At 44.2% G+C, this 22,346-nt stretch overlaps 1 protein-coding gene across 1 annotated transcript; it reads left to right on the top strand.

Moving 5' to 3' along the window:
* The first annotated feature begins 20,008 nt into the window (after nt 1-20,008).
* On the top strand, nt 20,009-22,085 carry sox14 (SRY-box transcription factor 14). Its single transcript, XM_029708257.1, has one exon. It carries the CDS (start codon nt 20,524-20,526, stop codon nt 21,229-21,231), a length of 708 nt encoding a protein of 235 aa, XP_029564117.1. The 5' UTR covers nt 20,009-20,523; the 3' UTR covers nt 21,232-22,085.
* Nucleotides 22,086-22,346: the final 261 nt, after the last annotated feature.

The raw sequence follows: 22,346 nt of genomic DNA, 5'->3' as shown, positions 1-22,346 counted from the left end.
CCTCTTGTCACCTCTCTATATCTGACTGGGTAAATACTCCTCTATATCTGACTGTGTTAATAACTCCTCAATATCTGACTGGGTAAATAACTCCTCTATATCTGACTGGGTAAATAACTCCTCTGTATCTGCCTGGGTAAATAACTCCTCTATATCTGACTGGGTAAATAACTCCTCTATATCTGACTGGGTAAATACTCCTCTATATCTGACTGGGTAAATAACTCCTCTATATCTGACTGGGTAAATAACTCCTCTATATCTGACTGGGTAAATACTCCTCTATATCTGACTGGGTAAATAACTCCTCTATTTCTGACTGGGTAAATAACTCCTCTATATCTGACTGGGTAAATAACTCCTCTATATCTGACTGGGTAAATAACTCCTCTATATCTGACTGGGTAAATAACTCCTCTATATCTGACTGGGTAAATAACTCCTCTATATCTGACTGGGTAAATAACTCCTCTGTATCTGACTGGGTAAATAACTCCTCTATATCTGCCTGGGTAAATAACACATCTTGTCACTCCTCTCTATCTGATTGGGTAAATAACTCCTCTTGTCACTCCTCTGTATCTGACTGGGTAAGTACCTCCTCTCTATCTGATTGGGTAAATAAATCCTCTCTTTCTGATTGGGTAAATAACTCCTCTTATCACTCCTCTGTATCTGACTGGGTAAGTAACCCCTCTATATATAACTGGGTAAATAACTCCTCTCTCCTGATTGGGTAAATAACTCCTCTTGTCACTACACCATATCTGACTGGGTAAATAACTCCTCAATATCTGACTGGGTTAATAGCTCCTCTATATCTGACTGGGTAAATAACTCATCGATATCTGCCTGGGTAAATAACTTGTCTTGTCACTACACTATATCTGACTGGGTTAATAACTCCTCTATATCTGACTGGGTAAATAACTCCTCTTGTCACTACACTATATCTGACTGGGTAAATAACTCCTCTATTTCTGACTGGGTGTCACATCCTGACCCTTGTAAGAGGTAATTTGCCATAGTAGAGCGGTCAGGGCGTGACAGGTGGTTGTGTTGGGTGGTTTTGGGTTTTCTGTTTATATGTGGGTTTGTTCTAGTATTCTATTTCTATGTTTTGTTTTCCAGGTTTTGGCCGGGTATGGTTTCCAATCAGAGGCAGGTGTCTTTCGTTGTCTCTGATTGGAAGCCATACTTAGGCAGCCTGTTTTTCTTTGGGGTTTATGGGTAGTTGTTTTCTGTTTTTTATACGTACCTGACGGAACTGTTGGCTGTCGTTTTGTTATTTTGTTGAAGTGTTATCATAAATAAAAGAAATATGAGCACTTTACACTCTGCGCCTTGGTCCCCTTTTAATGACCCCTGTGACAGGACTACCCTCCACCAACGGACCAAGCAGCGTGCATTCTCGAGGAGGAAGAGCAGGACCAAGCAGTAAGGGTCAGAGGAGGGGACCTGGGAGGAGATCTTAGATGGGGCAGGACCCTGGACAAGCCCTGGGGAGTATCGCCGTCCGCAGTGGGAGATAGAGGCAGCGAAGGCGGAATGACGATACTGGGAGGAACGGCTAGGCAAGAAGAGGCCAAGAGTCAGCGGCAAAAAAAAAACTGGGGGCAGGCACACGGGTAGATTGGCGAAGGCGAGGTTAAGACCTGAGCCAACTCCCCGTGCTTACCGTGGGGAGCGAGTGACGGTAGAAGCACCGTGTTATGCGGTGGTGCGCACAGTGTCACCCATGCGCACTCACAGCCCGGTGCGCTCGGTTCAAGCTCCTCACCGTTGCCGTGCTAGAGTTGGCCGGCAGCCAGGGAGAAGTGCACCGGTTCAACGTATCTGGCCTCCAGTGCGTCTCTTCGACCCAGGTTATCATGCACCTGCTCTACGCACGGTACCCCCCATTCACTAGCACGGCCCAGTCCGTCCTGTACCAGCTCTCCGCCCTTGCCGGGCTATAATCAACATCGAGCCAGGACGGGTTGTGCCAGCCCTAAGCGCCAGACCTCCAGTGCGCCTCCAAGGCCCAGTGTACCCTGTGCCTGCTCCGCGCACTCTCCCTCCAGTGCGTCACCATAGCCCAGTACGTCCTGTGCCTGCTTCTCGCACTCTTCCTCCAGTACGCCTCCATAGCCCAGTACGGCCGGTGCCTGCTTTGAGCACGCGGTCCTCAGTGCGTCTCCCCAGTCTGGTGAGACCAGTTCCAGCTCACCGTAGGAAGCCTCCAGTGATGATCAATGGTCCGAAGCCTCCAGCGATAATCCATGGCACAAAGCCTCCAGTGATGATCCATGGCCCGGAGCCTGTAGTGTTAATCCATGGCACGAAGCCTCCAGTGATGATCCATGGCCCGGAGCCTGTAGGGATGATCCATGGCACGAAGCCTCCAGTGATAACCCATGGCCCGGAGCCTCCAGTGATGATCCATGGCACAAAGCCTCCAGTGATGATCCATGTTGTGGAACCAGTAGTGATGATCCATGGCACGGAGCCTGCAGCAAAGGTCCCCAGTCCGGAACCTACAGAGATGCTCTCCAGTCCGGAGCCTCCAGCGACGCTCTCCAGTCCGGAGCCTCCAGCGACGCTCTCCAGTCCGGAGCCTCCAGCGACGCTCTCCAGTCCGGAGCCTCCAGCGACGCTCCTCAGTCCGGAGCCTCCAGCGACGCTCTCCAGTCCGGAGCCTCCGGCGACGCTCCTCAGCCCGGAGCTTCCGGCGACGCTCCTCAGCCCGGAGCCTCCGGCGACGCTCCTCAGCCCGGATCCTCCTGCGACGCTCCTCAGCCCTGAGCCTCCAGCGACGCCCCTCAGCCCGGGGCCTCCAGCGACGGCTCTCAGCCCGGGGCCTTCAACGACGGTCCGCAGTCCAGAGCCTTCAGCGGCGGTCCGCAGCCCAGAGCCTTCAGCAGCGGCCTGCAGCCCAGATCCTCCAGCGGTGGTCTACAGCACAGATCTTCCGGTAAGGATCTACAGTCCGATTCCTCCGATAATGATCCACAGGCCAGGGTTACAGAAGCGGAGGGATCTGCGGGCGGAACGGGGGTTACGCCCTGATCCGGAGCCACCTTCGTTGCTGGAGGATCGGAGGCAGAGGAGGGGTCTGGGTGTAGTGCATGAGCCGCCATAGACGTTTGTCACCTTCCCCTCCCTCCCTTTGTGTTTTGGGTTGTTTTTGTTGGGTTTTTGTTTGGGTGCAGTCGGGGTCTGCACCTTTGGGGCGGGGGGGGGGGGGGGGGGGGTACAACTACCCACAAACCCCAAAGGAAAACAGGCTGCCTAAGTATGGCTTCCAATCAGAGACAACGACTGGGTAAATAACTCCTCTATATCTGACTGGGTAAATACTCCTCTATATATGACTGGGTAAATAACTCCTCTATATCTGACTGGGTAAATACTCCTGTATATATGACTGGGTAAATAACTCCTCTATATCTGACTGGGTAAATAACTCCTCTATATCTGACTGGGTAAATAACTCCTCTATATCTGACTGGGTAAATAACTCCTCTATATATGACTGGGTAAATAACTCCTCTATATCTGACTGGGTAAATAACTTCTTTATATCTGACTGGGTAAATAACTCCTCTATATATAACTGGGTAAATAACTCCTCTATATCTGACTGGGTAAATAACTCCTCTATATCTGACTGGGTAAATAACTCCTCTATATCTGACTGGGTAAATAACGCATCTATATCTGACTGGGTAAATAACTGCTCTATTTCTGACTGGGTAAATAACTCCTCTATATCTGACTGGGCCGGCCCATTAGAATAGATTCGCCAAAACCTTCAGCCGGCCCATTAGAATAGATTCACCAAAACATTCAGTCGGCCCATTAGAATATATTCACCAAAACATTCAGTCGGCCCATTAGAATAGATTCACCAAAACATTCAGCCGGCCCATTAGAATAGATTCCCCAAAACCTTCAGCCGGCCCATTAGAATAGATTCACCAAAACCTTCAGCCGGCCCATTAGAATAGATTCACCAAAACATTCAGCCGGCCCATTAGAATAGATTCCCCAAAACCTTCAGCCGGCCCATTAGAATAGATTCACCAAAACCTTCAGCCGGCCCATTAGAATAGATTCACCAAAACATTCAGCCGGCCCATTAAAATAGATTCACCAAAACCAATTGTAGAATATTAGCTTGGAAGTGACACAGAGGAACTGACACAAGGCTTTCTGGAGGCGGGTGGAGTTCTCCCACACCGTGAAATGTGGATACTTGGCAACTAAGAAAACAATTCTTGCTGGTAGGTTGAGCACCCTCCCCGTTGGTGTATGGGTTGTGAGGGCGGCTGTCGGGGGGAGAGAGAGAGAGGGAGGGAGAGAGATGGAGAGAAATAGAGGGAGACATGGCGGTAGACAGAGAAAGAAAGAGAGAGGCATAGAGAGAAAGAGAGTTGCGGGGGGGGGGACTGACAGCGAAGCCTCGTTAATTGCCTTCGGTCACCCAGCACGGCGAAACGGGGTGCCAGCCACGCGGCTTAGAAAAGGAACCGGCCACAGAGGCTGATAGATATTTTATCGTCCGAGTTTTACGGTTAATGAATTCCCAAAGTGAAATCTGTCACTTCAAAAATAAAGAGGAAGGCAAATTAAAGGGAGATAGAGAGAGACCGGAGAAGAAAGGAAATGGAGAGGGTGACACAGTTTTAAAATGCCCTATCTTTTGGCCATCCCCGCTTTTTCAATGGAAGAAAAGAACAACTCTCCCCTCTTTCTTCTCCTTTTTTCTTCCCCCCACGTTCTTCTCTTCTCTCCCTCCCATCCTCCTATCTCTCTTCTTCCGAAAAAGAAATTCTCATGAATGATTTATAGTGTCTTGTTATCAGCAGCGATTTCTATAGACCCCGACGCATTCACCAAGACATTTGTGGCATAATTGTTAATTTTAATGCCATAATGGCTTCAGATTGGAACCTTGATTAGACATTTATTACACAATTAAATGAAACATACTCAAGAATCACAAAAGGCTTCCGTAATTATTTCAGGCCATTAATAAAAATGGGCATTAAATTATATTGGACACAATGGAGAAGTGAAATAGATTTCCATTAGAGCACTATAAGGCAGAGAGGGTAATAGATCCGGACTGAATTCACTCTGAAATTAATTGTTGCTCGGCCTATTTCCACACACAGCGGAATAAATGAATGAGAAAAGAAGAGAGGAAGGAAGGAGTTGGTGGCCAAGAGGGAGGGAGGGAGGGAGGGAGGGAGGGAGGGAGGGAGGGAGTAGGGGTGTTACATTAGGAGCCTGTGATAAAAAAAAAACCTTTTGTTTGACAGCCTACAATGGACCCTAGATTCGAGAGAGAGAGAGAGAGTAGAAAGACAGAGGGGGGAGGTAGGGGTTCAAGCGAAAGAGAGCGATATGGGTATTGATTTTGAATGATGGTCTTGGTTGTAGACCAGAGAGAGAGGCCTCAGCCCATCCTGAGTTCTGATTATTTGGTAATTTTTTGTTTCCCTGTCAATTAGACTGTTTGAACCATACTACCAGGAGACACCTACCAGGTGAAACATGCTACCAGGAGACACCTACCAGGTGAAACATAATACCAGGAGACACCTACCAGGTGAAACATAATACCAGGAGACACCTACCAGGTGTAACATAATACCAGGTGAAACATACTACCAGGAGACATTTACCAGGTGAAACATAATACCAGGAGACACCTACCAGGTGAAACATAATACCAGGAGACATTTACCAGGTGTAACATAATACCAGGTGAAACATAATACCAGGTGAAACATACTACCAGGAGACACCTACCAGGTGTAACATAATACCAGGTGAAACATAATACCAGGAGACACCTACCATGTGAAACATAATACCAGGAGACACCTACCAGGTGTAACATAATACCAGGTGAAACATACTACCAGGAGACACCTACCAGGTGAAACATAATACCAGGAGACACCTACCAGGTGTAACATAATACCAGGTGAAACATAATACCAGGAGACACCTACCATGTGAAACATAATACCAGGAGACACCTACCAGGTGTAACATAATACCAGGTGAAACATACCAGGTGAAACATACTACCAGGAGACACCTACCAGGTGAAACATAATACCAGGAGACACCTACCAGGTGTAACATAATACCAGGTGAAACATACTACCAGGAGACATTTACCAGGTGTAACATAATACCAGGTGAAACATACTACCAGGAGACACCTACCAGGTGTAACATAATACCAGGAGACACCTACCAGGTGTAACATAATACCAGGTGAAACATACCAGGTGAAACATACTACCAGGAGACACCTACCAGGTGAAACATAATACCAGGAGACACCTACCAGGTGTAACATAATACCAGGTGAAACATACTACCAGGAGACATTTACCAGGTGTAACATAATACCAGGTGAAACATACTACCAGGAGACATTTACCAGGTGAAACATAATCCCAGGTGAAACATAATACCAGGAGACACCTACCAGACAAAACATACTACCAGGTGTAAAATACTACCAGGTGACACCTACCAGGTGTAATATAATACTAGGAGACACCTACCAGGTGTAACATACTACCAGGTGACATTTAGCAAGTGAGACATGCTTCTGAGGGTATGAACAAGACAAGTAGGGTCCACGTAACACAGTAACACAGTCTACTGATTTGATTTTGATTTTATTAGGATCTCTTTTAGTCCTCATTTGGACTAATCTTCCAAGAGTCCTTAAACATTAAAATACAATGTATAATACAATCACGTTTTCACATATAACACGCTGTTACAAACAGACATAATACACTAATATACTGACCAGATAAATACTCTATCAGTCTGAAAAGATAGATTCTTCATTAATCATAGTCCAGCACAACTTTTCAATGTGTTATATTTAAATGGTTTTAAAGTATTGTTTGAATTTATATATTGAAAGGTTTCTGGTTTGCTGAGATACTTTAAATCGAAATGTTATTTTGCCTATTTCTCTTTTCTGTCTGGATAACACATAGATGGTGGACAATCTATTCCTAGTATTTACTGAATGTCTGTCTCTTACCAACTGAATACCGTTGTGAATAGAGTTTGGCTGTTTTAAATGGTGTATATTCTGAAATAAAATAAGCATGTTTTTTATTTTTTAATTATCTTGTTGATTGATGACCAACCAAGAGCATTGAGCATGACTACAACAGAAGAACCATATCTCCACCTTGAAACAATCCTTGCTGGAATGCTGAAAGCAGTGGTCATCATTGACTGTCCAGTCAATGGCATTAATTATGGCCACAGCATGTACAACGAGAACACAGGAAAATGCTACTATTGTTTAGAATAACAAATCCATACATGTATAAAAAGGCAAGTAAAATAAAGAAAGGTTAAGGAATGAAAAGAGCCCGTTTTTTTCATCTCCCAACACCAGACCGCAAAACATTTCAAAAGCAGAATGGTTAGAAAAGCGTCTCTAAACGCAGCTCCAATAGGAAGCCAAATAGAACTGTGTCTTTTGAACTGCCGGGTCCTATTGAGAGACAATAAAAGTGGTAAAGGAAAATGAAAACTGATATCTCACAATATTATAACAGAATCTCTTGGGAGAAAAATTAATCAACTCCTGATACCCGAAAGTGTTTATTTATTTGAGTTTCACATCTAAATCAATTTATCTGCCTTCAAAAGCTTTCAGATCTTTTAATTGCCTCACTTTCATCGTTGCCCTTTATGTTTGTGCATACTGTACCTATGATCCAGCCTCAGCCAGCACTACAGAGAGAACAGGCCAGCCAGTCAGCCAGGCATGCAGCAGCTCCACCAGTCCACTAAGGGTCTCTCTACTCTCTTACATCGGCCACCGTCTGAAAGGTTACTACAGACAGAGAAGAAGCTGAATGTCATCATATCGTAGTTATATTGCTATACACGGTATATATATATATATCTAATCATATTGTGGTGTAAAACAAGTTGGTGTAAATAGACAAGACCTTAGGGTTAGACGACAACAGAAACGTTTCCCCTTCTTCTTGTTCAGTAACAGCCGTGACGTGTTTAAATACAGTACAGCATTGGTCTCAACGTCAAGTCATGGCATTAGGCTTCTAACCGTTCCCACCGTCTTCCACTGTTTCCTTGTGGCCAAACACCAGTAAAGAACAAACAGACCTGTAGGAAGTGAGTAAGGAAAGGGTTGAGAGGACTGTTTAGACACGGTGCCATGTACTCTACAGACTTTTTTATTACTACGCTGTTTCATCACTGTCATTATGAATCATCACAATTGGACCGCATGCAATTTTTTTTGGTTTCTTCAACAAAATGTGTCATATTTCCTCTCTACGTTATATCATTATAGTATAATAAATAAAATATATATATATTATACTATAATGATATAACGTAGAGAGGAAATATGACACATTTTGTTGAAGAAACCCAAAAAAATTGCATGCGGTCCAATTGTGATGATTCATAATGATAGTGATGTATATATATATATATTACTGTATATTTGTATATATATATATATATATATATATATATATATATATATATATATATATTACTGTATATTTGTCATAAGCATAAAAAAAGAGCTCTTGTTACACTCTTGTTATCTGGCAGTCCCAGCGTACTGTGAGGAGCTGAAATTCCCCTGTTACATTGGTCAGCCCTGACTCTGTCTATAGGTACCCCTGTTAGGTAGGTCAGCCTTGATTCTGTCTATAGGTACCCCTGTTATGTAGGTCAGCCCTGACTCTGTCTATAGATTCCCCTGTTAGGTAGGTCAGCCCTGACTCTGTCTATAGATTCCCCTGTAAGGTAGGCCAGCCTTGAGTCTTAGATTCCCCCGTTAGGTAGGTCAGCCCTGACTCTGTCTATAGATTCCCCTGTTAGGTAGGCCAGCCCTGACTCTGTCTATAGGTACCCCTGTTAGGTAGGTCAGCCCTGACTCTGTCTATAGGTACCCCTGTTAGGTAGGCCAGCCCTGACTCTGTCTATAGGTGCCCCTGTTAGGTAGGTCAGCCCTGACTCTGTCTATAGGTACCCCTGTTAGGTAGGTCAGCCCTGACTCTGTCTATAGATTCCCCTGTAAGGTAGGCCAGCCTTGAGTCTTAGATTCCCCCGTTAGGTAGGCCAGCCCTGACTCTGTCTATAGATACCCCTGTTAGGTAGGCCAGCCCTGACTCTGTCTATAGGTACCCCTGTTAGGTAGGTCAGCCCTGACTCTGTCTATAGGTACCCCTGTTAGGTAGGTCAGCCCTGACTCTGTCTATAGGTACCCCTGTTAGGTAGATCAGCCCTGACTCTGTCTATAGATTCCCCTGTTAGGTAGGTCAGCCCTGACTCTGTCTATAGATTCCCCTGTAAGGTAGGCCAGCCTTGAGTCTTAGATTCCCCCGTTAGGTAGGTCAGCCCTGACTCTGTCTATAGGTACCCCTGTTAGGTAGGTCAGCCCTGACTCTGTCTATAGATTCCCCTGTTAGGTAGGTCAGCCCTGACTCTGTCTATAGATTCCCTGTAAGGTAGGCCAGCCTTGAGTCTTAGATTCCCCCGTTAGGTAGGTCAGCCCTGACTCTGTCTATAGGTACCCCTGTTAGGGAGGCCAGCCCTGACTCTGTCTATAGGTACCCCTGTTAGGTAGGTCAGCCCTGACTCTGTCTATAGATTCCCCTGTTAGGGAGGCCAGCCCTGACTCTGTCTATAGGTGCCCCTGTTAGGTAGACCAGCCCTGACTCTGTCTATAGGTACCCCTGTTAGGTAGGTCAGCCCTGACTCTGTCTATAGGTACCCCTGTTAGGGAGGCCAGCCCTGACTCAGTCTATAGATTCCCCTGTTAGGGAGGCCAGCTCTGAGTGAGGCTGTCTATAGATTCCCCTGTAAGGTAGGCCAGCCTTGAGTCTTAGATTCCCCCGTTAGGTAGGCCAGCCCTGACTCTGTCTATAGATACCGTTGTTAGGTAGGTCAGCCTTGACTCTGTCTATAGATACCCCTGTTAGGTAGGTCAGCCCTGACTCTGTCTATAGATTCCCCTGTTAGGTAGGTCAGCCCTGACTCTGTCTATAGATTCCCCTGTAAGGTAGGCCAGCCTTGAGTCTTAGATTCCCCCGTTAGGTAGGTCAGCCCTGACTCTGTCTATAGGTACCCCTGTTAGGTAGGTCAGCCCTGACTCTGTCTATAGATTCCCCTGTTAGGTAGGTCAGCCCTGACTCTGTCTATAGATTCCCCTGTAAGGTAGGCCAGCCTTGAGTCTTAGATTCCCCCGTTAGGTAGGTCAGCCCTGACTCTGTCTATAGATTCCCCTGTTAGGTAGGTCAGCCCTGACTCTGTCTATAGGTACCCCTGTTAGGGAGGCCAGCCCTGACTCTGTCTATAGGTGCCCCTGTTAGGTAGACCAGCCCTGACTCTGTCTATAGGTACCCCTGTTAGGTAGGTCAGCCCTGACTCTGTCTATAGGTACCCCTGTTAGGGAGGCCAGCCCTGACTCTGTCTATAGATTCCCCTGTTAGGGAGGCCAGCTCTGAGTGAGGCTGTCTATAGATTCCCCTGTTAGGGAGGCCAGCTCTGAGTGAGAATGTCTATAGATTCCCCTGTTAGGGAGGCTAGCTCTGCGTGAGGCTGTCTATAGATTCCCCTGTTAGGTAGGTCAGCCCTGACTCTGTCTATAGATTCCCCTGTTAGGTAGGTCAGCCCTGACTCTGTCTATAGGTACCCCTGTTAGGTAGACCAGCCCTGACTCTGTCTATAGATTCCCCTGTAAGGTAGGTCAGCCCTGACTCTGTCTATAGATTCCCCTGTTAGGTAGGTCAGCCCTGACTCTGTCTATAGATTCCCCTGTAAGGTAGGCCAGCCTTGAGTCTTAGATTCCCCCGTTAGGTAGGTCAGCCCTGACTCTGTCTATAGATTCCCCTGTTAGGTAGGCCAGCCCTGACTCTGTCTATAGGTACCCCTGTTAGGTAGGTCAGCCCTGACTCTGTCTATAGGTACCCCTGTTAGGTAGGCCAGCCCTGACTCTGTCTATTGGTGCCCCTGTTAGGTAGGTCAGCCCTGACTCTGTCTATAGGTACCCCTGTTAGGTAGGTCAGCCCTGACTCTGTCTATAGATTCCCCTGTAAGGTAGGCCAGCCTTGAGTCTTAGATTCCCCCGTTAGGTAGGCCAGCCCTGACTCTGTCTATAGATACCCCTGTTAGGTAGGCCAGCCCTGACTCTGTCTATAGGTACCCCTGTTAGGTAGGTCAGCCCTGACTCTGTCTATAGGTACCCCTGTTAGGTAGGTCAGCCCTGACTCTGTCTATAGGTACCCCTGTTAGGTAGATCAGCCCTGACTCTGTCTATAGATTCCCCTGTTAGGTAGGTCAGCCCTGACTCTGTCTATAGATTCCCCTGTAAGGTAGGCCAGCCTTGAGTCTTAGATTCCCCCGTTAGGTAGGTCAGCCCTGACTCTGTCTATAGGTACCCCTGTTAGGTAGGTCAGCCCTGACTCTGTCTATAGATTCCCCTGTTAGGTAGGTCAGCCCTGACTCTGTCTATAGATTCCCTGTAAGGTAGGCCAGCCTTGAGTCTTAGATTCCCCCATTAGGTAGGTCAGCCCTGACTCTGTCTATAGGTACCCCTGTTAGGTAGGCCAGCCCTGACTCTGTCTATAGATTCCCCTGTTAGGGAGGCCAGCCCTGACTCTGTCTATAGGTACCCCTGTTAGGTAGGTCAGCCCTGACTCTGTCTATAGATTCCCCTGTTAGGGAGGCCAGCCCTGACTCTGTCTATAGGTGCCCCTGTTAGGTAGACCAGCCCTGACTCTGTCTATAGGTACCCCTGTTAGGTAGGTCAGCCCTGACTCTGTCTATAGGTACCCCTGTTAGGGAGGCCAGCCCTGACTCAGTCTATAGATTCCCCTGTTAGGGAGGCCAGCTCTGAGTGAGGCTGTCTATAGATTCCCCTGTAAGGTAGGCCAGCCTTGAGTCTTAGATTCCCCCGTTAGGTAGGCCAGCCCTGACTCTGTCTATAGATACCCCTGTTAGGTAGGTCAGCCTTGACTCTGTCTATAGATACCCCTGTTAGGTAGGTCAGCCCTGACTCTGTCTATAGATTCCCCTGTTAGGTAGGTCAGCCCTGACTCTGTCTATAGATTCCCCTGTAAGGTAGGCCAGCCTTGAGTCTTAGATTCCCCCGTTAGGTAGGTCAGCCCTGACTCTGTCTATAGGTACCCCTGTTAGGTAGGTCAGCCCTGACTCTGTCTATAGATTCCCCTGTTAGGTAGGTCAGCCCTGACTCTGTCTATAGATTCCCCTGTAAGGTAGGCCAGCCTTGAGTCTTAGATTCCCCCGTTAGGTAGGTCAGCCCTGACTCTGTCTATAGATTCCCCTGTTAGGTAGGTCAGCCCTGACTCTGTCTATAGGTACCCCTGTTAGGGAGGCCAGCCCTGACTCTGTCTATAGGTGCCCCTGTTAGGTAGACCAGCCCTGACTCTGTCTATAGGTACCCCTGTTAGGTAGGTCAGCCCTGACTCTGTCTATAGGTACCCCTGTTAGGGAGGCCAGCCCTGACTCTGTCTATAGATTCCCCTGTTAGGGAGGCCAGCTCTGAGTGAGGCTGTCTATAGATTCCCCTGTTAGGGAGGCCAGCTCTGAGTGAGAATGTCTATAGATTCCCCTGTTAGGGAGGCCAGCTCTGCGTGAGGCTGTCTATAGATTCCCCTGTTAGGTAGGTCAGCCCTGACTCTGTCTATAGATTCCCCTGTTAGGTAGGTCAGCCCTGACTCTGTCTATAGGTACCCCTGTTAGGTAGACCAGCCCTGACTCTGTCTATAGATTCCCCTGTTAGGGAGGCCAGCTCTGAGTGAGGCTGTCTATAGATTCCCCTGTTAGGGAGGCCTGCTCTGTGTGAGTCTGTCTATAGATTCCCCTGTTAGGGAGGCCAGCTCTGAGTGAGAATGTCTATAGATTCCCCTGTTAGGGAGGCCAGCTCTGAGTGAGGCTGTCTATAGATTCCCCTGTTAGGGAGGCCAGCTCTGCGTGAAGGTGTCTATAGATTCCCCTGTTAGGGAGGCCTGCTCTGAGTGAGGCTGTCTATAGATTCCCCTGTTAGGGAGGCCAGCTCTGACTCTGTCTATAGGTACCCCTGTTAGGGAGGCCAGCCCTGACTCTGAGTCTTAGATTCCCCTGTTAGGGAGGCCAGCTCTGAGTGAGGCTGTCTATAGGTACCCCTGTTAGGGAGGCCAGCTCTGAGTGAGGCTGTCTATAGATTCCCCTGTTAGGGAGGCCTGCTCTGAGTGAGGCTGTCTTTCTCTTAATGAAGGTCAGAGTCAGAGTCACATCTTTCTCTTTGGTGATAATTTATCCCTATCTCCTGTTATCTGTGCCTGGACCCTCTAATCCTAATTGTATTGTATAATTGTGTGATGTGGGCCTCCCGGTCTCTGAAGTATTGCCCCCATCCTTTTCATTATCATCCCAATGAAAGGCTTGAACCTCTTTTTAATTTCAACTCTGTTTTATTTCATTCAATCATTCTTCACCGTGTGAGTCTAGTGTCTACCCTTTCAGCCCATCTACAGTCTTCACACAAGACACATTGAAGCTTTCAGTCTAAAGCTATGAAAGATTTTTGTATTCCACTCCTCAATGAAATATCATATTGTAAAATAATATTTGACCGTGAGGATTGTGAGTTTTATTTTTACCCGTCTCTGGTTGGCGATATATCTGGCCACAACACTCATTGCTTTTTTGATGATTACTCCTCCTTTTATTGATTATCGTTGATTGATACTCAGAAATGAGCTAGCGTGAGTTGATCTCACAAGTGGCAATATATAAGGACTGAGGTGCCATGTCTGGAACCCTTTCCTAGACTGGTGAAGGGGAATCTAGGGTGTGTCCCAAATGGCACCCTATTCCCTATACAGTCCCTATGTGCCCTGGTCAAAAGTACTGCACTAAATATAGTACACTAGATTGGCAATAGGGTGTCATTTGGGACAGAAGTCTTCGGTGGGGGGGGGGGGTATCATTCTCATCACCTCATCTGTTCTAAAAGCCTCATATGGTACGGTAGAGGCCAATGACATTTCCAAAAACATAATTTTGGTTAATATATAGTATTTTGGTAGGAGTTCCAGAATTGTGGACGCTGTGACAGCTGACAGAAAGTCCATTTTCCTCATTAGAGAATGATGGAACGAACAGCCCTGGACAGAACAAACACAGAGAATTTAAATACAGGAAATACAGGAAGTGTGTATAGAAGGGGTTGATGGTGTACATACATGCAGTATATAGACTGTGTGCGTTCCAAATGGTACCCTATATTCCCTATATAGTGCACTACTTTTGACCAGGGCCCATAGGGAATAAAGTGCCATTTGGGATACATAAAGTATGTACTGTAGACAGGGTGAATGGGAGGCTGGTGTCTGATCATCTCCTCAACCGTGTGCTTCTGGGACATCAGAAAGTTTACTGAAATTTTCCAGACTGTTGTTGTCTTTCACAGTCTGCAAGCTCTACAGAAATACACTAATTGTAAATGTCTCTCAGACTGCCCAGCAAGCATATAATGTTCTGAGGACCATATGTTTTTAAGTGCTTGGTGAGAGAGTGGTTGTCCTACGGTTATTTTGCATAAAACCTTCCCACAACTTTTTCGGTATGGTGCAGGATAGTTGCTTGGCTTTTGAACATTCTCAGAACATTTAAGGAACTTGACAGAAAAACGTTATTTTCTTGGTATTTTATTACTTCAACAGAACATTTTCTAAAAGATGAAATATGGTTACAGTTCATTTAGACTTGGGTAATGTTCTAGGAATGTTCTCCCACTGGTTTAACATTGTTAATGTTCTCAAATTGTTCCAAGAACATTAAGAAACAACGTTCTTCTGTGGGAATTTCATTCAGCATAACGTTTCCTACAGATTTCCTCATTGTTCTGTTTAAAGTCATGTTGTCAAATTGTTCCCGAGAACGTTAAGAAAACTTTTCATAAAAAACACAAGAAAACGTAACATTTAGAGAATGTTCTAAGAATGTTTTTTTGTTTTTTTTAAACATATAAGTTCTGTGCTCAGCATTAACAAAACTCTTTCTATCCTCTATCTTGTTAAGTGTGTTCAGGTGTGTTGGCGGAACCCACTAATTGATCTTAATGAGTTATCGTTTCCTTTGAAATGGGGTCTATTTGAATATACAGAAAAGATCAATGGATCTTCGCCGGACGGACGGACAGACACCACTGATGTGATGGGTAGCATCCCTGCTGAGGATGACAGTAGAGGAGAAAGAGAAAGTGTGACTGTTGAGAAAAACAGAAGTATTCTTGTGTGTTTTGGAGAAATTACCTTCCCACGTCTTTTATGTACCCGACTTCTTTTTGCTCCGCTCAATAAACTTTCTGAACCCAAAATAAGCTAGCAGTGTTATTAAAAGTCTTATAGAAACATTCAGTAAAAGTTTTTAAGGAAGTTATTCAAAAACCAACAAATAACGTATAATTTCCATTCTCCAAGCATTAATTAAACCTCCAAGGAAAACTTTCAAGGAACCAGAGTAAAACATTTTCAGAATCTCCCTGTAACCTATAAATAAATGTTCCCAGAACAGGTGAAAATGTCACTTCTTGTCACGGTTGTCGTCGGTGAAGGAGGACCAAAATGCAGCAGGACTGTGTTTGTTCATTTTGAACATTTATTAAATCAAAATGAACACAAAAACAACAAAACAAACTCACAATCACCGAACAGTCTTCTCAGGCTCATACACGCTAGACAAAGAACAATCTCCACACAAAACCTACACCAAACAATTACCCATATATAGGACTCTCAATCAGAGGCAACGAGGAAACACCTGCCTCCAATTCAGAGTCCCAAACCCAATCAACCTAACATAGAAATACATCGACTACACATAGAAATACATCAACATAGACCATAACTCAAAACCCGGAAATAATAAATCAAACGCCCTCCTAACTAACACACCACCCCGAACCACATAAAACAATACCCTCTGCCACGTCCTGACCAAACTACAATAACAATTAACCCTTATACTGGCCAGGACGTGACACTTCTGTTCTCAGAACGTTTAAAAAACGTTCAGTATCACAGGTCAGGGAATATATGGCTTCGTTCCCACAACCAATATGAAACCAAAAACATACCTTCCCACAACTTACAAGGAACCAAACGTGCTAACTGGGTGAGGACCGATCATATTTGTAATGTGTGTTGTGTGCTTTCATGTGCTTTCCTTTTGGCCAAAATATATACTTTCATTATTAGCCTATGACTACTAGCTAACTGCTATAGCTCAGCTGTAAGATGGACACTATGTGGTAGTAAATCTCATGACAAAGAAGTTACTAGGCGATACACAGTGACACTTTTGCAAAAATGGACTTACAATGTTCTTCCACCATCGTTGATTTTTTTGTATAAAGTATTTGGGCTAAATTTGTGCAGGGGTTTTTGTACAGTAGCTTCTGTCATTCCTTCTAAAATCTTGCTATCACAAGACTTCCTGTGGGTACTCTTTAAGGGTGCATTTTGGATTAAGAAAACATCCAACATATTATAAAGTTATATGGAGTTGGACAATTTATCCACAATCTATGGGCTGTAGCGGTCCCACCAGCCTGTCATCCAAGAACCAGCACTAAATAGGATGGAAATAAAAGAAAACGCATTGAAATGTCAACCCGGGTTTTTAGGAGTTTTTGAGGGGGGCCGCAAGTTTCCACAGCAAAGAAAGCCACTTACCGCTTCAGAACCATGGACAGTTACGGTGGGGGAGCTTACCTCAGAGCACTCCTCTGGATCCCTCGGTAACAGCGCCTCGGTATGTCTGTTAGCTTCCCATTCACATTATTATGGAACGTGGATGGACATATTTTTCCTTCGACTAACTTAGGTTCTATAGTTCAGTATGTTTTGTGTGTGTGTGTGTGTGTGTGTGTGTGTGTGTGTGTGTGTGTGTGGGGGGGGGGGGGTGGACTTGACAGCAACAACCCACGGAAAGGAAGGAGGAAGCTCGATGCCAGCACACAAAAACTTCTAGTAATAGTTCTTTATAAAGTAATGTATTAGGATTTGTTTTTTTTAACTATATGTATAAATAATGTTATATATTTTTACAACATTTGTATTTTATTTTTGTTAACCTTATGGAATAAACGTCCTGTCCAATATTTGTTTTGCATGCACTCATCAGCTTGGTTTGTCTGTAAATGTAGCAGTTGTTCTAAACCCCAAGCTTTACAGAAATAAGGTTGAACAGATAAATACAACAGCATTTAAACAGCGTTACACACTGAAAGAGACCTTACATATCATATAGGTGAATGAGATCTCATGCAGTCTTTAAGATGATCTTGTTTGGAACCATCTCATCGTATACGGAGTCTGAAGGCGACGTCACAAAGCTGTTAAGATGCATTTGAGCAGGGAAATGTGAGACACATGACATGGATTTACGCAACGATGTGTTTTCCCAACGATTAATGAATCGTTCTTTTACTATGGGGTTAGAAATGGGGAAATGTAATAAGAGGATATCATACAGTAGCCCAAGAACAACGCGTGCGTGAACGCGCCTTAATAGCCTGTGAGTTTTCAAGCATGCAGTTCAGGAGAGGAATATTTTTACCTTAGGGAAGCTTACCTTTATCACACACAAGGAAAACCTCATATGGTATATTCCCATGCTTTAGGCTATTGTAGGCTTGCCCCTCTTGCTTGACACTTCTGTGGTGACTGATTTCAGTCATTTCACATATCTTACTCAATATAAGACTACATTACATTGTCTCCACTTTTAAATTGGACGTTATATATGCCCGAATAATGTCTGTTAATTCCCGGTGTAATTGATGTTCATAGCGCTTTGATGTGCTCCCGGATTTCAAGCTTCATGCACTGCTCTCCTCTCAGAGCGCTGGGGAGAAAAGTAGATGGAAATGGAGTTGAGGGAGCAGATAGGCAATGGGACGTGAACACTAAATAGATACTGCACTAGCCTGCCATCATTATCAAGTACACAATACTTTTCATTCATTTCACAATTTGGCCTACCAGTATTTTGTAGGCTGCGTTTTTATATTGTTTTTATATATATATATATATATATATATATATATATTCCTTGTGCGTCACCTATAGGTATTGACACTGGTCTGGCGAGAGAGACAACACAGAATAGCAGCATGTGTCAAGCTGAGATGGTCGAGAAAGAGAGAGATCAATGGATCTTCGCCGGACGGACGGACAGACACCACTGATGTGATGGGTAGCATCCCTGCTGAGGATGACAGTAGAGGAGAAAGAGAAAGTGTGACCGTTGAGAAAAACGGAAGTATTCTTGTGTGTTTTGGAGAAATTACCTTCCCACGTCTTTTATGTACCCGACTTCTTTTTGCTCCGCTCAATAAACTTTCTGAAACGGCTCATTACAAACGATTATGCTGATGGAACTGAACATTTTGATATAGATTAGCAAAACATACATTTATTAAAATCATATTTACAATCGCATTTTACGTTAAAATATAAGATTTCTATAAGTATTTAGTTATAGTTTACAAAAAAAAAGCACCATGTAATATTTAACATACATTCAAAGAAATCTGTTGTTTGATAGCATATCTTCATAATAATATTGCTATGGCGCTGTGCGACATCCACTCTGGCTGCTAAATGCTACAAACATTTCATTTAATAATCACCAGTGAAGAAGTCATATATCAGACTCGCTTAGCCTGGGGGATATTAAAGCAGCGATCCTTATAAACAGACTGAATCACTTGCATGTTAAAACTCACTCTGCATGTCACTACACTAACCACCCTGATAAAAAAAAAACATAATTTAACAGTGAACATTTTAATGTGTTAGCTTGATGGATAAATACAAATAATAATAATAATATATAGCTTTGAGTGTTATGAATTGTATTGTAGCCTACGCAGGGAAAATAGTTCAGGCATGTTTGGAGTCTATTCCCTCGAATCAAATAAAGCATAATTATTACAAAGTAATGTTTTACATGATGTGTATACAAAGATGTTGAAGGTTTTGTAAAAATGACTTTGTAATTTCTTTAATTTATTAAAATCACATTCAGACTTATTTTAGGGTATGTATGCAGTATGTGTTATTGGTGCATCAGCTGCAGTTGGCTAGCTTGAATAATTTCTAACTATAAATAAATGGTGCATATACATGTTATTATGTGGCCGCTTTGCGCTGATATTATACAGCGACTAAACAGCTCCAATCAGGCTCCCATGGGATCGTTGGACAATCGTTCCGTTTAATAAATATTGGCCTGAGGATATTGTACGTCTAATAACACGGAACAGGACACATTTACAAGGAGAGTACTATGTTGTACATGAAAGTACTATGTTGTGTTTTGGAAAATTATTATTTTGTGTTGGTTTAAATTTGTAAACTACTGTTTCAGATAAATGTATTGATTTAATAGTTAATAATCCACCTCTGTCCACCCCCCTCTCCCACACAAACACACACACACACACACACACTCAATCATACAAAATCTAACCTCATATTGATTAAAGTGAGAAAAATGAAATTGGGCCAAATGAAATTATATTCACCTTTGTACATGATTTTCATAGTATGGACAATATTTAAAATCAACAGACAGAACTGAATAAAGACACCGTGTGTTTTACCAGTGATATGAAATCTATTGAATAAAATGTCTAAATTCATATTACTCCTTTCAAGGTTTTAGCTGTAAAAATAAATAAATAACCTACTTAATTTGCAAGCCATCCTGCTATAGCATAACATGCTCTCCTTTACTTCATTCGTTCGGATTAACAGGAGTCAGGTTTTATTGCTAAAAGGTTGAAGGTGTATGTTTGTAGCGTTTCAACTAAATGGATTCTGGGAGGGAAAGAGTATCCCCCTTTTTTCCTCCCCAATCTTTGTTTATGTAGTAATATACATATTTTGGTAAAGGTATTATGCCGGTCTCTGTGTGCTGATTGGGTGCTCAGGTTGGCGAGTGAACGCCCTGTGATTATGTCAGATGCGTGCAGACCAAACCAGCCCAGCCTTTGAACTTCACCGCTTTTGGCTCTCATTCACGCGCTTCCCCTCATTTCCAAACCAGGTGCTGTTTGCAAGGCGGGAAATCTCTAAGAAAAAAAAACACAACACTTTATGACTCTTCGACCGCGGAACTTTTGCTTTCACCTCGGTGGATTTTCATGCGTGTTGCTGTTTTCCACCTTTATAGGCAACCACGGTTTTTGAAAAAGAAAGTGTCCATAGGCTGGACTTAGCGAACGATTTCTTTAACTCCGGAGAAATTGGACAGTGGATTTTTATTGATGCTGTTTTCCGACTTCGTCTCAAGCATTCGAGAACTGGCATGATCTGTGTCTGCCAGCAAGACAGGTGAATATTTTTTTTTCCTCGGTTGATTTTTAGAACTTTTTCCACGTTACTTTTAATTGGGGATAAAAGGCACACTCTTTAAAAAATGTCAAAGCCTGTAGATCATATCAAGAGGCCAATGAATGCGTTCATGGTCTGGTCCCGCGGCCAGAGGAGGAAAATGGCACAAGAGAATCCCAAAATGCATAACTCAGAAATCAGCAAAAGACTTGGCGCGGAGTGGAAGCTGCTCTCTGAATCCGAAAAGCGTCCTTACATCGACGAAGCGAAGAGGCTGCGAGCACAGCACATGAAAGAACACCCAGACTATAAATACAGACCCAGGCGCAAACCCAAGAATCTACTGAAAAAGGACAGGTATGTGTTCCCTTTGCCTTACCTTGGGGACACGGATCACTTGAAAGGACTCTCAGCCTCGGACTCTCTGTTGAGCGCATCAGAGAAAGTCAGGGCATTCATGCCCCCGACCTCGGTACCTTACTCGTTCCTCGACCCGAGCCAGTTCACCTCCAGCGCTATCCAGAAGATGACAGAGATGCCGCACACCATGACCACCAGCAGTTTGGGTTACGGCTCGTTGGGATACCAGAACGGCGCGTTCGGCAGTTTGGGTTGCCCCAGCCAGCACACCCACACCCACCCGTCGCCCACAAACCCGGGGTACGTGGTTCCCTGTAACTGTACCGCCTGGTCGGCGTCGAGTTTACAGCCCCCGGTTGCCTACATACTTTTTCCAGGTATGACCAAGAGTGGGATAGACCCATATTCATCAACACATGCCACTGCTATGTAACGCGCCAGACAGACTGACTGACTTTCTGTTTAAACAAGTAACAGCAATGCATGTATAGGTTATATGGACAGAACAGTTCGCCTCCCCCCCCCCAAAAAAAGAGAAATGACAAGTATAAAGGCCCGTGGACTTAAGAGCAAAACGGGCGAAAACTTTTCACGAGATCTGAACAAGACGTTGAGTTCCTGACCTCCTCATGGAACGGAACTATGTACGGCAGGTGCCCTGTGAACTGTAAGAATTATTGTAAATGTTATAACGTTTATTAATGGCTACCGGAAAAGGAGGCCTTTAACTTTATTTATTATGTACATCTTGATGCTATGATCATTTTGTTTCTAATTATTATTGATATGATTATGATAATCTTATTTTCCAAATTTGGCTTGCACAAATTTACGATAGCCTTCTTGTTTCCTGTATAATGTGTTGCATTTTGGCACTCTGAATTTCAGCTGGTATGATAGGGTCAAAATTAAGGACCTCTGAGTTAATAAATATACGGGTTATATTGTTTCTATGGACCGAACTGGCACATAACTAGACAGTCTATTTAAAATAACAAATGAAAAATCCTTATAATTTAATAATGTTTCATTTTAAAAAAAAATCCTGTGGTTCAGTGCTAATAGTCACACGTCATTTTTTTGTTTTTTTTTGTTGGTTTTGAGGAATAACTTCTTATTTGGAGTTATAAGCAGTTAATGTTGTATTTTTTAATGTAAAACCTGTCATGTTATGGTAAGGAAAATGTATCTTGAAGGGTGATACCTCGGTTCTTTGTTCATCTGCCGAGCTAAGACTTTTTGAATAAAGGACAATCTGTCTTAGAAAATATTAAATTCCTGTATGGTTATATTGCAGTAGCGTGTCATTGGAAGGTGCAGCACAACCCAGCCTGATTGAGTTAACCCGGCCTGGTAGAGTTAACCCAGTCTGATTGAGTTAACCCAGCCTGGTTGAGTTAACCCAGCCTGGTAGCGTTAACCCAGTCTGATTGAGTTAACCCGGCCTGGTTAAGTTAACCCAGTCTGATTGAGTTAACCCGGCCTGGTTGAGTTAACCCAATGTGTCAATGTGGTAGGCGTCAGAGGACAACAACACATTTAAGAATA

This window comes from Salmo trutta, chromosome 22 (genome assembly GCF_901001165.1).
Source record: "Salmo trutta chromosome 22, fSalTru1.1, whole genome shotgun sequence".
NCBI classification, from domain to species: domain Eukaryota; kingdom Metazoa; phylum Chordata; class Actinopteri; order Salmoniformes; family Salmonidae; genus Salmo; species Salmo trutta.
The sequence above is the reverse complement of the archived record's forward strand: the minus strand, read 5'-3'. Positions and strand labels throughout refer to the sequence as shown.

What these genes read in the sequence shown, in the direction of transcription:
- sox14 (XM_029708257.1), top strand. Translation starts at nt 20,524, where the DNA reads ATGTCAAAGCCTGTAGATCATATCAAGAGGCCAATGAATGCGTTCATG.